Genomic DNA, 17,747 nt, shown 5'->3' on the forward strand with positions numbered 1-17,747 from the left:
TGATTTTAACATTCACGTTTGTTGTCAATTGAAACCTTTGGTTAATGACTTGTTATCACTATTGGTCTCATTTGATTTTATCCAGCATATTAATAAGCCAACTCACTCTCTTGGTCACACCCTTGATCTCGTTCTTCCACGTGATATTTCAGTTAATAATATTGACTTATGCGATGTTTCTTTTACTGATCACTTTTCTATAATGATGGATTTGAATATTACTGTTGATGTACCTACTACTAGTTGTGCTCCACACTTTTCTCACTTTTTAAATTCTTCTATTATATCCGGTTTTAAAACCGTATTCTCTAGTCTTGATGTCCAATATGATAGTATCGATGATTCTGTTTTAGAATTTAAATCTCCTTGTAAAACGGTTTTAGACTCAATTGCTCCGCTCAAGATAAAATGTAATAAGGGAAGACCTGCTCCCTGGCTAAATGAAGCTACGTGACCGCTACGCTGCGCCTGTTGAACTGCGGAACGGCATTGGGAAACAGATGGACTGATTGTTTCTAAACATATTTTTAGGACTTCTCTATTCAACTTCTAGGTTGCAGTTAAGAAAGCTAAATATGATTTCTTTGCTGATTTAGTATCCCGTTATTCTAAGAATTCTAGGCTCTTATTTAATTCAATTAATGTGGCCATTCAACCTCATTTTGAGACTGGATTAAGTAGTACTGTTTTTTCATGTGAGCAGCTTCTTTCATTCTTTGTCAGTAAAATTGATACAATCTGCTGTGGTATTGTTTCAAATGGCTATGAACTTCCTACTGTTAATCATGGCATTATCTTGGAATCTTTTGATCTTGTCTCACTTTCACAGTTAAAAAGTACTATTGACTCCCTTAAACCAGCTCTCAGTCTTGATATTGTACCACCATGCCTCTTAGTGGAAGCCTTTGATGCTTTGGGTCCTCCTTTACTAGCCATTATCAATGGTTCTATTTGTGAGGGGGTTGTGCCCTCATATTTTAAACATGCTGCAGTGTGCCCCTGTCTAAAAAAGGCAGAATTAGATCCTGGAGTTTTAGCCAATTTTCGCCCAATTTCCCAATTGCCATTTCTGGCTAAAATATTAGAAATAATTATTTATAATCAATTGGTTTATCACCTTAACTCCAATAATTTATTTGAGATCTACCAATCTGGCTTTAGGTGTTATCATGGTCTCTTTTGAATAACAGATTAGTTCTGTAGTCAAGAGTTGCTTTTTCCAGCTTCGTCTATTAAAACCAAGCACACCATTGTTTTTCTTGTGAAATTCCCAATAGGTTTGATGTATCACATAACCCTCTTCCTATTGAAAAAAAAAAGTTGGATCCAAAATGGCCGACTTCAAAATGGCCACCACCCATCTTGAAAAGTTCCCCCCTCACATATACTAATGTGCCACAAACAGGAAGTTAATATCACCAACCATTCCCATTTTATTAAGGTGTATCCATATAAATGGCCCACCCTGTATATCATTTTATGAGAGCAAAATTGTGAATCATACACGTGAATGTAAAAACACAACATAGAAGATACAATGACATGCCTGTTATTGATTCTTTAAAACCAAGTCATTGAATGTATAAGTTCAGCTTATGGATTGGCATTTTAGGAATTTCAAATAACTTTTTGAAGTGGACATGATATTTGAAAATTCAGTAGGAAGAATTGTGTTGCTCTGTTTAGAATGCTTCATTAAGCCGTGAAGAATTAAATATTTCTTAAAAGAGTTAAGATATGTGTACTTGACTGAAACTAAATTTTATGGTTTAAGGTTAAGACCTATCAGGATCACAATAAAGCACAGTCTAATATTAATGACATTTTGCTGCAAGTCTGACTTCACTTGATTGTGGAAAGTATTGAAGTATAGGGCTGTCTCCAATGACATGAAACACTTGTGTATGTGCTGTGTCACTAAAGCGAAAATGATCAGAATTTCACGTAAAATTATAACTTCTCTTTTCAATGATATATGATGTTTCTGTGTGCAATAAGTGGCCAATTTTAGCATGGCTCTTACATCCTGTTGATTGATGACATTATGCATTATTCAAAGGCCTTTTTGTTTTTTTTTTTCAGCTTACTGACTTTTTCAACCAACAGTGCACTTAGAAAACAGCTCAGCTATTGTGTTTGTGACAGTGCCATGTTTTTCCTGTATCTTTCTTCAGAGTGATTTATTGTTAGCAGTTTCTTTGTATTTTGATACAAAACAGCTGCAAGAAAACTTTCACAACTGTAAGCAGACCCAGAAATGCTTTTGCCTGGCTACAATGAACCAATTGCATTTTCCCTGCTATAGCCATTTCCTTTGTAATGGCTACAACTTAAAATGCAGATGATATAAAGATGTAACAGAGGTAGCTATTTTTTAAATATAAAATTCTCCACTTAAGAGAATTTTCATAGCAAATTAATGTATACCATGACTGTGAAAATGTAATTTCGACTTGAAAAATACCAGACTTAAAATTTATGGGTAGAAAATGTTACATAAATGAAAATTAGACTCTTACCCTTTTATTACTGGACCAGGTAACTCTGTTTTAGGTTTTGCAGCATTTCGTTGAGCAGAAGGGGTTGGGGATGGAGATGGAGAGGTAGAAAAGGATCTTGATCTGAAGAAGAAAAGATAAAGCAGCCAAATTCTTTAGAAGGGAATAGTTCCCACAATATGTACACAAAAGAATATTATTCAAATAAAACAAACTTTATTTTCAATGGCTCATGTCATTGTGTGTGAACACAATTAAAAAGAAGACTATACCACAAACAGACAACTATTATCCTTATAGCTAGAGGTAAGTGAACAAAGGAACTCAACATTACATAGAAAAAGGAGTGTCATCTTTTATTGAATGTAAAAATACATTATGTATCCTTTTGTATTTTCTTCTTTAAGTTTTAGTTGCATTGTTTCTATTGACACAAAATGGACAAACTTCTTTATTTCAAGTGCAGTCCGCTCTGTGGAGTCTTGTTGCTCTCTAAACTACATATTGCCAGAAGTGTGGTTTTAGAAGACTGAATTACCCTCCACATGGAAGCAAACTTCAGAACTTTTATCTTCTAGCACATAATTTACTTATGGTGCTTCAGATAAATGAAAATAATGTATTTACAATTGACACAGTTGCTTGTGTTACATACAGCATACCAGGTTCAAATTCAAAACTCTAATCTTCCGTGTGGAGTTTGCCTGTTTTTCCCATCTTTATCTACAGTAGGTTTTCCTCTGGGTACTTTTTATTCCCCCCACGTTACTAAATTTATTGCAAATTAGCTTACCTGCTGGTTCTAAATTGGGTCCATATACTGTAGGTATAAATTAACTGTGTGTAAATGTGAACACTGCAGTGAACTGGCACTTTGCCAAGTGCTGCTTATTATTTACATAGGTAATATATACTGTTTACCTTTTTAAAGGCCAAACTATGTAAAATACTAGCAGAGAAATGATAGATTAATAATAATAGATTTTGAGATTGATAATGAAGGGAGATTTAGTTACAAGGAACATAAAAATAATTTACCAGAACTAAAAAAAAAATGATTATGTAGCATCTAAAATTTAATGATGTATTTACATAAAAATTAAAAGAAATTAAATTAATAACTTGATAAAACATTCCAAAGGTGCAATTTCTTTTTAAATTACATTTTTTTCACACTCCAAAAACCAGTGTCATTTATCAATAGAGATTTTGGATTGATATCAATAAAATTTAGTCTGCAATATTGTTACCTTGATCTGCTTCCAGAGAACGAGCTGTGCCGAGAAGAGTGGCTTGAGTAGGAACTATAAGATGATGACCTAGATCGAGATCTGGATCGAGATGAACCTGACCCTGAATATGACGATGAACGTGATGATGACCTAAGGCAAAAGAAAATGACAAAACAATACATACTGATAAGAATTTAATGGTGAGAAAATTAATACACATACAAAGATATATATTTTGGTGAAGAGTCTGTTATAATGAAAAATATTCACTTAAATACCTTGAGGAATTTGACAGAGATACTGAAGATCCTGAAGGTCGGTGTCTCCTCCGTCCTCGGTTTGGTGAACCAGACACCCCAAGTTTCTTTTTGGGAGATTTAGACCGACGCCAAGGGTCCTTCCATTCATCTGGTCTTTTTATCAGTGGAAGCCCTATTTCTTTTTTAGGTGGTGCTTCTGTCTGTCTGTTAAATAAATAAGTCACATTAACTGCAATGCAAATGATAAAAAAAATATTTTTGCCTTAACAGCAGCAAAATGCAATAACAACGTTAAAAATATCACAAGTTTGTTTCTGCAAAAGTAATCAACTTTTGTGACAATCATTAACAGGACAAATAAATTTGGGAGTTTTGATTGATAAAATGTTTGTTTTAAAATGGAAATATGAACAAAAACACTAAAAAACTGTGTTGCCCTTTCTGTCACTGAGAAAAAGGTGAGTAGTAATACAAGATAAACTTGCCCTTTTATGCTGCTGCATCACATTTTTTTATTCATGTGACTTCTGTTTGAGTAGTATTGTAAAGATTTGGGAAATTGAGAGGAGATTCTCAAAGCACCACATTTCCTTGGAAGGTGACATGATAATCTGCATCTCTAAGCAGTACTATTTCCTTCAATCTGAATCACAGATGCTGAAGGATTCCCAAAGACATGAGAGATACAATCTTGAGTACTTTCTGGGTACTCCAGTTTTGTTTCAAAATCTTAAAGACTCTTAACATTTCCTAGTTTGTGCCAAATATATAAATGTTTATACAGAAGAATCATTTCAAAACTTTAGATGTGGATACTATCTTATTTAATAGGGATAAGTAGGACTCATTTTTGTGAAAATACAAGCTTTAATTGTGCATTATGAAACAGAGTGAGAGGGGGACTGGCACCAACATACTTTCACATGCTTTACTAGGTGGCATACTTGGGCAACAAGATTATGGTGTGATTTTTCACAGTCTTCCAGCCTGTAGCGTTAAAGGTTACTAATGGAATGGGAATGAAGTACTTCATCCTCTGCATGCTTTTCTTTGTGTACCAGTATCCATTAATTGGTGCAGTCATATCCAAAATGTATTGATAATTTTTATCTGTTACAGGCAGTGGTGTGATCTGGTCATCTAAGTCTTTAAGGCAAATCATGTTTCTTTCTTCACTACAGTATCAAGCAAGAAGACTCTGACAAAGGAATGTTTGTGAAACCCTTAGATTTATATATAGATGTTTCAGAAGTACCTTCCAATCAGTTTATAATGAAATAAAATATCTGTCAAAACTGTTAATTATTATACTGGTATTCCTAAAAATGTAATTCTAGGTTCAAGAATGAGCACATTAAATTGCTTTCTCAATAAACATGTCACATGTGAATAATGAACAGATATCAGTAATTTTTAGCAGTAACAGGCATTTGCAACATTAGTAATGTCTTGATATATATTTTAAAATGAACTTAATTGCAACTTAATAAAAAGTATTAATTTCTATCAAAACATGAAAAAATCATGGGCGATTCCCAACTTTTAAGATCTAGTGTATTTTGATTTTCAAGTAAACTCAATGCTAAGCATAAAAAGCAAATATTACTTCATTTACCTCTTATCTCATTTGGAAAGAAACTTTGCTTTTTGCTTAGAACTCACATTTACTTGTCATTTTAACAAGTTAATCATAAGTGATTTCTTGCTACTTACAGTACAGTCCCTGACAAAAGTCTTGTCGTTTCTCTATTTTGTAGAAACTCCTGCTATTAACCTGACTTTTAATTAATCAACTGGTGTTAGAAATAGCTCATATGAAAAGCTAAAGCCCTCCCAAATGATGTTTAATACACTGAAATAAATTAGTTTCACTGAAAAAAGATTTATCATTTAATCAAGACAGAAAGGTCAAATTTGGGCAAGACAAAAGTTTTGTCGCCTATACAGAAAATGAACAACTTTACTGCAAATCCAAAAATATGTCAGCAAATTAAGTAGTGGTGCTGTGAGATCTAAATTTAATATCTTGTATGACTTCCATGAGCTTGAAGGACAGCATCAATGCGGTTTGGCAAGAATTCATACCATTTATTGATGAAGTCATCAGGAATAGCAAAGAAAACAGTCTTGCATGCCTCCCAGAGTTCATCAATATTCTTTGGTTTCGTCTTCCATGCTTCCTCTTTCATCCTACCCCACATATACTCAATGATGTTCATGTCTGGTGACTGGGCTGGCCAATCCTGGAGTATCTTGATCTTCTTCGCTTTAAGGAACTTTGATGTGGAGATGAAAGTATGCGATGGAGCACCATCCTGCTGCAGAATTTGGCCTTTTTTATGGTTGGGAATATAAGAGGTAGCTAAGATTTCTTGTAATTTTAGACTATTGATGTTGCCTTCCACCCTTGCAGATCCCTCGCATACCCCATACTGGATGTAACCCCAGACATTGATTTTACCTCCACAAAACTTCACTGTTTTCTGGGTAAATCTCGGCTCCATGCGGGTTCCAGTAGGTCTCCTACAATATTTGCGGTGACTGTGGTGTAATTCAACAGAAGATTCATCTGAAAAATCCACCTTCTGCCACTTTTCCAGCGTCCATCCTTTTAGCAGGCTGTGGGCCTTGGCAAATGCCACACGGTTTTTCAATTGTCTTTTGTTTAGTGCTGGCTTATGGGCACTGATTCGACCATGGAGGCCATTTCGAGACAGAATCCGACAAACTGTTCTGGTTGACACAGGGACTTCTCGTGGAGCTCTGCTGCAGTGGAAAATGGGCTGGCCTTGGATTTTCGAGCCAACAAACGGTCCTCTCAAGCAGTTGTCTTGTGGGGTCTTCCTGACCTGGGCTTGTCAAAAACGTCTCCAGTCTCTTCAAATCTTTTTTTTATCCTCTGAACTTGACGCTGAGACACATTGAAGGTGTTTGCCACATCAGCAGTGGATTTGGTATTCAGCCTCTTGATAATCAACACTTTAGTCTCAGGGTGAATCTTAGGCATGTTTGCAGAGGTCTAGTTGCAGTTGATGTGAAGGTCTAGTGTACTGGGGTTCTTTTTATACACACCTGAGACCTAATCGATCCATTATTAGTCACAGGTGAAGCTCATATGACAAGGCGACAACACTTATGTCTTGCCAAAAATTGACTCAATGGGCTTTACCAAGCTGTGAATATTAGAATACTTTTTTGTCAGTTTCGTTTTGCACTGAAACATTATTACAAAAGCTGATGGGATTGAAATGACCCACTTCTTGTAACAAAATCTTGATTAGAAATATATTTTAGCGGCACTTCAGGTCAATTCAGCGACAGGACTTTTGTCAGGGACTGTATATGGCATCATACCCTACCATATATTTCAGGTCCACAAAGCTTTAAGATGATTTATAAAAAGGCCACAAGCAGGTAAGGATTTAGAAACATTTATTAGTGTGTATGGACTTTCAATAAATAATTGTAAACTTAGGACTCAGGATTATTGTGCACAAATTTTTAAAATGAAAACCCAGGTCTCAGAGGTAGCTGATGAGAGGGACAGGACAATTTCACATACTCCATACTTGGAGCAAGACACCTCTGGTTGGCAGGAGGTATTGCCAGCTACTGGGTTTAGCCTTAGCCTCACACTCTCTAAAATGATTGGAACACATGCCTCCAGCAATTGCTAGGTTGTATGTACTCTAAAGTCCTGACAGTGCATTGTACAATTCTTTCCAGGATACAACTCATCCAACGTATCTTACTAATGTCCTTCACGCATACACAGTATTTGGGTATGTGCAGGACTTCTACACTGTACCACTGTGGTGGTGCTATTGTCACATGCATCCATTTGACAAATGGGCACCCCCTCAGAAATTGTCAATTGTATATGCATGTCTTACTCTTAAACTAAATGTGTAAGTTTTTATTTGTGTATCCTTTAGGTATTTTGGAAAAATATCTCTTAATAAGGTATCATAATGGTATTGTACATCAGTTTTATTAAACTTTTTTTGCATTTTTAATGGGGGGAAAAAATATGGACACAAGGGCTTACCTAGGTGGTGGTGGTGATCTAGGTTTGGGTTTTTCCTTCTCCTTCTCCCTTTCCCGTTCCCTTTCTCTTGGTCTTTCCTTTTCATCTCTTTTCATACGATCTCTTTCCCACTCTTCTTTCCTTCTCTGACGCTCCTTGTCCCTCTCTCGTTCCCTTTCTCGTTCTCGTTCTCTTTGCCTCCTCTCTCTTTCACGGTCTCTTTCTCGTTCCCTCTCTCTTTCCCGCTGTCGTTCTCTGGTATCCCGTTCTCTTTCCCTTTCCTGTAATGAATGAAATTGCCATTAGTTAAGACTTCAGTAAAAGTTTAGTTAGTCAATTTTCTAAAAGAAAAAAAAAAAGATTGTTGGAATTTACCCTCTATATCAGTTCTTACGGCATTTAAGCAAATGTTTTTGGACTACTATATATTAAGTGTCTCACCAGAGGAACACTGACAAAGTTCAAAGTTTGTTTGTGTATGTTGAAATAAACCCATAAGTCAATCAAAAGCAATAATGGCATTTTTACATCACCAAAGGGATTCTTTGTTCAAATAAATCATCAGTGCCCATTTTATCTGTTCTCTTTCATTAGCAAAATGTGCAATTTGCACACACATATACCAGGGGAAGCAGCACATTACAGCTGAGTGAACCTACTTTTGTAAAAGGTCCCACTTATGTCAAGCCACATACAATCAAAGTCTCAGTACAACTGGATAGGTAATGTTCAGGGCATTCCAATGATGTATAGCTTTCTGTGATTAGTAATTCATGGCATATGTCATAGCAGTACATAAAAGGCACGAAATATACTGTGCATATGACAGCTTACCTTTAAACACTGTTAAGCATTTGCATCTGTCAGAGTACATAAGAACTGTTTGGTTGAACTGCAATATGACTTGGAAGTTTGTATAAGCAGAACATGTTCTTCTTTTTCAAAAATGAAAACATAAGGTTGAGGAAGTCCAAGAAAAGTTACCTACTGATATGGAACATGAAGACCTTGAGTCATATTCTGATCACAGTTCTGACTTTATTGAGAATGACAGCTTGCTGAAGTTCTCAATACTATACTTGATTTGTAAGTGTAGCTCATAGAATAACTTTGAAAGGGCGCAGTGTACAATGTTATAGTTTAAGATTCATGTGTTCAATCAGTAAAACAGGAGGCTGTCTGTTGCACGTTTCAACTTAAGAGTGCTGAAAATGTAGCCTAAAGCCCAATTTCATGTGGGGAGCCCCCAATCTTCTTTGATCAATTGATTGAATGTAACTGTTTGACTCCACTATTTTGAGTATGCCAGTTTTTGACCTGCATTGTAAAAATGTGCTGTTAAGGTTGATTGGACTCCTCTTGTATGTGTGGGTGTGCCTGTGATTAGCTCTGGGGCCCTGTTCAGGGCTGTTTCCTACTATATGCTCAGGGCTGCCAGGAAAGGCATTGCTTCCACCCTGTGACCCAGAACTATAAGAAGCTGAAATAAAAAAGAATGAATGTACTTAAGTTTATTCTAGATGTCAATGCAAGAAAAAATTAACAGCAAAAAATAAATACTTTTATATTTTTATACATTTATTTTGAATTAAAGTTTTACATTTGTATTTACATATAGTTGTGTGCTGCAATGCATAAATACACAAAAACTGTCTAAAACATTCTGAGTGTTCTGATGACAGGTGTTTACACCAGAAAATGTGCTGACTTTCTATAGAGAACATATAAGCAAAACCAACATTCTTAAAAAGATAAAATAATTTTTAGTTTTATTTGTGATGTATAGTAGGTATTAGCATGGCATTCCCAAATTTACTTAATCCAGTTCATTGTTGTGAGTGTCTGTAGAGATTATGCTGGCAAAACTGGGTACAATACATGAACCAACCAGGTTACCAGTCCACCGCAGGGCCCACTCTGGCACAATTCCACTTTCACATTCATTGACGGGCCAATTTCGAATTGCCAATTAACATAACACACATCTTTGAGAAAGTGAGAGTAAACAGGAGTACTCCAGAAACACACACGGGGAAAATGTGCAAACAGATGACTGGGTGTACAGAGTCTGTGAGGCAGCGGCACAAATTGCTGCTTCACTGTACCCCCTAATGAGTAATACAGTATAATAATAATAAAAACATTCAAGCTTCGCAGTTAAGTTTTGAACACTTCTATAATTTGTAGATTGCAACAAATTTATACTTATTACCTATCCATTTCTGACACTGGCCTTTTCTGGCAATTATCACATTAAGCAAAATCAAGACACCTAACAATGTCTGAACTACTGTATACATCTACTATTAATCTTAAATACTTACTCTATAGTGGTAGGGTTCTGGTTCTGTGTATTGAACTCTGAAATTTTCATATTGTCCTCCTCTGTAAAAGCATTCCATTTCATAATCATAATAAGGATCTGCATAGGGATCATTCCTAAACATTAAAACAAGAAGTGCTGGTTAATTACTATTACACAATTCTTAAAGAAATCCTTTTTCCACTGATAAGAAACTTAGCCCAATAAAAAACTTCTGTAAAACAAAAGATTTGCATGAGAAAAGTGAACTTATAAGTAAATATATGCAAGCCAGCAATGTCCATCTAAAGTTTAAACCGCTTAAACATTTAAACCATGTGGTTGATGGTTTAATTCAGGGGTACTTAACATTGGTCCTGGGAACGGCTGCAGGTTTTTGTTCCAACCAGCTTCTATTTTTAACTGGGCTAATTAAGTGAACTGTTATTGCCCAGATTCTGTGTTTTGGGTACCATATAGAAATTAGAAATCTAGGTTTGCTGCTTGCTTTACTCGCTCACCCCCGTGTTTGGTTTAACAGATATACAATTTAAAGAGATTGTTATTTTCATGGGAATTGTTACATGTTTGTAAAAACAATACTTGTCCTTTATTTCCGGCCCCGGGCATGGTTACATCTCTTTCTCGCAGGACGTATGGCGCTGCTCACGTTGTGAAGGGGGGCGGCTGAATGCAGGCTAAGGAAATGCTGTCGGATCATCTGCTGTCTTTCTGTTGCTGGCGAGCTGCCTGTTCTGTTTGTTGCATGTCGTTGTTTTAATAGCTGGGAGCACATGATGCTTGTCTGCCAAAAGCAATCCAACAACTACTAGGTTAGATGTCCGTGGACTTGTTTTAAATGATAGGTCACTGCTTTGTCTCGCGTGACATTGTAAAAACAATACTCGTCCTTTAATTCCGACCCTGGGCGTAGTTAACTCTCTTTCTTGCAGGACGAATAATGCTGCTCGCGTTATGAAGGGAGGGGTTTGGTTAGGGTGGCTGAACGCATGCAAGGAGAAGTGGTCAGATCATCTGCTGCAAGCTGCGTGTTTTGCTTGTCATTGTTTTAAGAGCTGGGAGCAAGTTAAAGTGTCTCTCACGGGTAACCGGATATACAATTTTAAAAGCTTTTTTTTTTTCTTTGGAATTGTTTCAATTTCATTATTTGCACTTTTACTTTAAAGCTTCATTAAAAACAATATTTGGAATTACCTTTTCTTCAAGATCGCTTTGAATTATGATTCCGTTTTTGGAAACACATTGTGACAACGCAACGTGTAACTGTCCGTGAGGGAATATTGTTTCTGTAATAATCAGACTTTTTCTAAAGTCTGTCCCTGTGATTTGTTAATTGTCATAGCAAAAGCTATTCTCATGGGAAACTGTAAAACATTTTAATATGAATGGCATATCAAGATCTCCTTAGGTGTCTAATGTTATTCGCGGAATACATACCTTTCTTGTCGCCTGTTACAATTTGCATTGCTTCTCTGTGTGATCATTAATATACACCTGACCGAATTGTGTTTTCTTTGAAATTAAACTTGTCATTGCTTTAACTGTTGCGGGACCACAAATTTTCATAGTGTATGGTCCATTATTGTGTAACTCTATGTTTTGTGCATTGAATGATGCGAAGGTGAAAAGACTTTGTTTTCTGCTCTTTGCCTTTTATTTCTGACCTCGCTTTCTCCTTCTATTTTTTCAATGATCCCTGGTACTGATGATTAATTTTCTTTTGCTTGCGCTAATGCAATCTTTACTATCTTTGTTTTGATACTGTAGCGACTGACGTAATAAAGTGTCGCAAAAGTTTTACTTGAACAATCGCCGACTTCGTAACACCAAACATGTGTATAAGACAGGATGTATAAGACGTATAAGACGATGTATAAGACACCACAGACATACAGTGATGTGAAAAACTATTTGCCCCCTTCCTGATTTCTTATTCTTTTGCATATTTGTCACACAAAATGTTTCTGATCATCAAACACATTTAACCATTAGTCAAATATAACACAAGTAAACACAAAATGCAGTTTTTAAATGATGGTTTTTATTATTTAGTTATATTTGACTAATGGTTAAATGTGTTTGATGATCAGAAACATTTTGTGTGACAAACATGCAAAAGAATAAGAAATCAGGAAGGGGGCAAATAGTTTTTCACACCACTGTATGTACTGTTACTATTCATTTACATGTCTCTTAAACTCACATGAAAGATAATAAAATAAGCCAGCTCCTATTTAAGTGATTTCTTGATTGAAACAGGTGTGGCAGTAATCAGGCCTGGGGGTTGCTACGGAAATTGAACTAAAGTGTGATACACCACAGTTAGGTTATTTTTTAACAAGGGGGCAATTACTTTTTCACACAGGGCCATGTAGGTTTGGATTTTTTTTCTCCTTAAATAATAAAAACCATCATTTAAAAACTGCATTTTGTGTTTACTTGTGTTATATTTGACTAATGGTTAAATGTGTTTGATGATCAGAAACATTTTGTGTGACAAATATGCAAAAGAATAAGAAATCAGGAAGGGGGCAAATAGTTTTTCACACCACTGTATGTCTGTGGTGTCTTATACATCCTGGAAATACTCGATTCTGCCATGTGGAGCATGCTGCATGGTCTGTAGCAACCAGTTCATGACACTGTGTGGAGTTGTGAAGATAGCCTTGCAATATGTTTTGGAGTGTACCAGGTTGGTCCATCCATGTTAAGTTTTAATTCTGAATTTCAACCACATTTACACACTCCATGATCAGTTATAGAAATTCACCTTTTAAATAAAGAAAATATATTTCTAGAGTTTTATAGAACATTAGAATTTTATAGATTAACGTTTGATGTTAAGTACTTTAAAAGCCTTTATTAACAGACATTCCCAAATTTTGTGTGGATACATTTAAAAGTACTTTTATTTTAAACTTTCCTTAAAGTACTACATCTTCTATGTGATTTCTTGATTGAAAAATTAAATGAGATAAATAAAACTGAATGGCTGAAGAAAAACAAAATGAAGACTTTGGAGTGGCCTAGTCAAAGTCCTGACCTGAATCCAATTGAGATGCTATGGCATGACCTTAAAAAGGCGGTTCATGCTAGAAAACCCTCAAATAAAGCTGAATTACAACAATTCTGCAAAGATGAGTGGGCCAAAATTCCTCCAGAGCGCTGTAAAAGACTCATTGCAAGTTATCGCAAACGCTTGATTGCAGTTATTGCTGCTAAGGGTGGCCCAACCAGTTATTAGGTTCAGGGGGCAATTACCTTTTCACACAGGACCATGTAGGTTTGGATTTTTTTTCTCCCTAAATAATAAAAACCATCATTTAAAAACTGCATTCTGTGTTTACTTGTGTTATATTTGACTAATGGTTAAATGTGTTTGATGCAAAAGAATAAGAAATCAGGAAGGGGGCAAATAGTTTTTCACACCACTGTATATTGTCTCTCTTTCAGGTGTGTAATAGAAACCACAGCATAGAGAGAAGTGTGTACAACGCTTCTTACAGGAAAAGACGATGGAAAAAGAAAAGATGATGCAGCATCAACAAGCTTCAGTTCTTTATTTACCTTTATTTATTTACTCACTTCCTACAGCGTAAAGGCACATGTAAAATTCAGAGCTTCCCATATACATATACAAAGTACAGTGATGGCAAAAATGCGATATGCATTCTTGCTCCAACGCTAGATCTGCAGTGTATCACAATACATTTTCTTACCAATGGTAGCGAAATGAAGGGCTTAGGGAAGGATCCTGAACGCGACTGAGAGAATGAAAAGTGAATAAAAAAAACAAAACTAACCTTTACAAGTATCAGAAATTACACCGGCTGTTACAGACTGAAATCAAATGTATGTTTTTATTCTAAAATAGTAAGAATAAGATCAGTTTTCTTCTCAGAACGGAGTGTTGAGGGATTGAACTCATGACCTTTTGATTCCCAGTCAGCAGCTGATATCATTATGCCACCGCGCTAGTTGTAGTGAATATACGTCAATATGGCTTGCTAAGGTGGGTTTTTTTTCTGCAGTTACACTTTTATTCTAAAGTGCATTTGTTCTGTTATATTTGTACCTTTTGTGAAAGTGTTTCTTTGATATTTGCACTTCAGGCTTCATACATTATACAGTTTATGTCTACATTTTGTCATTTACTACTAGAATATGAAAAATGTTTCTGTTTTAAAAATGTGTTTACACAGATTACTGTAGAAACGGAACACACATGAAATGCGTGTGTTCCAAATAAGGATCTATTATTTCCATTCTAAAACTCCACTTCACTCCCAAAAAATCAATGAAGGCATGAGCTGGGAGAAGTCTGTGCACATTCTACGTTCGTTGGGGGATGGAATAGCCAGCTGCTTGCAGCCTGATTTTATCAGCACATTTAGATGACAAAAGACGCTGGTGGAGAGCTGTGAACGATTTTAAGAAGCGATTTAAGGTGGGACGGATTTACGAGTTTTTTCGTAGGCTCTGGTAATTCCAGTGTTAATTCTCATTTCAGACTGAATGAAGAATTCTTGAACTTCACTTAGCTAAGAACATAAGAAATAAGAAAATAAAGTTATAATTTAAAAGCGGATTTGAATAACTGCATCAGTTAAATACATTTATTTTGAGTTAGAGTTTTACCATTTGTATGTACATACAATAAGTATTGCTTATTATTCATTCCTTTAACAACTTTTAGAACTGACTGATTCCCATACAGGATTCACTGGGGGATGAAGCCTATTTCTGCAGAATAAGGAAATAACCCTGGATAATAAGCCAGCCCATCAAGGAAAATGCTCACTCTTTATCTGCGCTCATACACAAATAGAAAATGCACATGGACACAATAAGCACATACAAAGCTTAAAAAGACTGTGACCATAGCAGCCTTTATAAGCTGTACTTTTGAGCCGTGAGGCAGCAGCACTAAGCAGTAATTCATAAAGTATGATTACTCATGCTATGACAATGACAATAACATAATAGAATAAATAATACACAAAGAGACAGACTACTGTAAACAGTTGAGGTAGGATGGATCACACTGATTTGGCAAAGATGAATGAGAAAAGGATCCTGAGTAAATTCAGCTCTGCATACTCCAAAGAGATGACTCATATGCTGTGACTTCATCAAGGGAAGGCAAAGTGTAGTGAAAATAGTCATACTGTATGTGACCTTGCACTGCTCCAGCAGGTCAGACAAAGAGGAATCAGAAAGTGCTCATGATTCCTCCACTACAGATGGCTGGAGGGAGGAATATATATCTACTCAGCAGCAAGTGCATGTCACCCAGCATGAATGTGTCAATGAGGTAACATAGCATCGAATCCCTCAGACAAGCAAAAGCAGGGGAGCAGGTAAGCCATTGGGCTAAGGAGGCCTACAGAAGCTGAGTAGAACCTCTTCCTAACGTAGAGACAGGTACTGCAGAAAACATGGAGGAAGGCAGAAGTGCTGGAAAAGGAGGGGCAAAATGCACTTTGGAACTAGCTCAAATACAGGCCTGAAACCCTCATGTTAGCAGAAAGAATGCAAGCACACAGAAGTAGGAAGGAGAGAGACAGGGCAAGGTTTTTTTTGGAGTATGCTGGTGGAGAAACTACAGAGGGATCACACTCCTCAGCCTCCCTGTAAAAGTCTATTCGGGAGTTCTGGAGAGGAGGGTCCGTCGGATAGTCGAACCTCGGATTCAGGAGGAACAGTGTGGTTTTCGTCCTGGTCGCGGAACAGTGGACCAGCTCTTCACCCTTAGCAGAGTCCTGGAGGGTGCATGGGAGTTTGCCCAACCAGTCTACATGTGTTTTGTGGACTTGGAAAAGGCGTTCGACCGTGTCCCTTGGGGAATCCTGTGGGGGGTGCTCCGGGAGTATGGGGTACCGGACCCCCTGATAAGGACTGTTCGGTCCCTGTACAACCGGTGTCAGAGCCTGGTCCGCATTGCCGGCAGTAAGTCGAGCCCGTTTCCAGTGAGAGTTGGACACCGCCAGGGCTGCCCTTTGTCACCGATTCTGTTCATAACTTTTATGGACAGAATTTTTAGGCGCAGCCAGGGTGTTAAAGGGGTCCGGTTTGGTGGACTCAGGATTGGGTCACTGCTTTTGCAGATGATGTTGTCCTGTTTGCTTCATCAGGCCGTGATCATCAGCTCTCTCTGGATCGGTTCGCAGCTGAGTGTGAAGTGGCTGGGATGAGAATCAGCACCTCCAAATCCGAGACCATGGTCCTTAGCCGGAAAAGGGTGGAGTGCCCTCTCAGGGTTGGGGGAGAGATCCTGCCCCAAGTGGAGGAGTTCAAGTATCTCGGGGTCTTGTTCATGAGTGAGGGAAGAATGGAGCGCGAGATCGACAGGCGGATCGGTGCAGCATCCGCAGTGATGCGGGCTCTGCATTGGTCTGTCGTGGTGAAAAAGGAGTTGAGCCGTAAGGCAAAGCTCTCAATTTACCAGTCGATCTACGCTCCTACCCTCACCTATGGTCATGAGCTATGGGTAGTGACCGAAAGAACGAGATCGCAAATACAAGCGGCTGAAATGAGATTCCACCGCAGGGTGTCTGGGTTTTCCCTTAAAGATAGGGTGAGAAGCTCAGTCATCCGGGAGGGGCTCAGAGTAGAGCCGCTGCTCCTCCGCATCGAGACGAGTCAGATGAGGTGGCTCGGGCATCTGATCAGGATGCCTCCTGGACGCCTCCCTGGTGAGGTGTTCCAGGCACGTCCAACCGGAACTGGAGAGGATCTGCAAGGAGGAATGGCAGAGGATCCCCATATCCAGGTGTGAAAAACTTGTTGCATCTTTCCCAAGAAGACTAATGGCTGTATTAGCTCAAAAGGGTGCTTCTAATAAATACTGAGAGACGAGTCAGATGAGGTGGCTCGGGCATCTGATCAGGATGCCTCCTGGACGCCTCCCTGGTGAGGTGTTCCAGGCACGTCCAACCGGGAGGAGGCCCCGGGGAAGACCCAGGACACGCTGGAGGGACTATGTCTCCCGGCTGGCCTGGGAACACCTTGGGATTCTCCGGAAGAGCTGGAAGAAGTGGCGGGGAGAGGGAAGTCTGGGCCTCTCTGCTTAAGCTGCTGCCCCCGCGACCCGACCTCGGATAAGCGGAAGAGGATGGATGGATGGATGGATGGATGGTGAAGAAAAAGAACAGCAAGCTAGAAATCAGTAAGCAAGAGTTGATAAGTTACACTAGTTTAGTAGAAGCACCCTGAATTTTAGACAACCAGGCACTGCTCATCACTTGTCCAATACAGTCCCAACAGTGAAGCATGGCGGTGGCAGCATCATGCTGTGGGGGTGTTTTTCAGCTGCAAGGACAGGATGACTGGTTGCAATCGAGGGAAAGATGAATGCGGCCAAGTACAGGGATATCCTGGACAAAAACCTTCTCCAGAGTGCTAAGG

At 38.0% G+C, this 17,747-nt stretch overlaps 1 protein-coding gene across 2 annotated transcripts in view; it reads right to left on the minus strand.

The window, feature by feature from the left end:
• The window catches only part of zc3h18 (zinc finger CCCH-type containing 18), a 160,302-nt gene that overhangs the window by 39,447 nt on the left and 103,108 nt on the right, over positions 1-17,747 (minus strand). For both annotated transcript variants that reach the window (XM_039763519.1, XM_039763518.1), the window contains exons 8-12: positions 10,342-10,456; positions 8,039-8,298; positions 4,009-4,194; positions 3,749-3,880; positions 2,520-2,621 (exon numbers count right to left, since the gene is read on the minus strand). In XM_039763519.1, the coding sequence (XP_039619453.1) occupies positions 2,520-2,621; positions 3,749-3,880; positions 4,009-4,194; positions 8,039-8,298; positions 10,342-10,456 (795 nt within the window). The remainder of the gene's footprint in view (positions 1-2,519; positions 2,622-3,748; positions 3,881-4,008; positions 4,195-8,038; positions 8,299-10,341; positions 10,457-17,747) is intronic.

This window comes from Polypterus senegalus, chromosome 9, assembly GCF_016835505.1.
Source record: "Polypterus senegalus isolate Bchr_013 chromosome 9, ASM1683550v1, whole genome shotgun sequence".
Taxonomy (NCBI): domain Eukaryota; kingdom Metazoa; phylum Chordata; class Cladistia; order Polypteriformes; family Polypteridae; genus Polypterus; species Polypterus senegalus.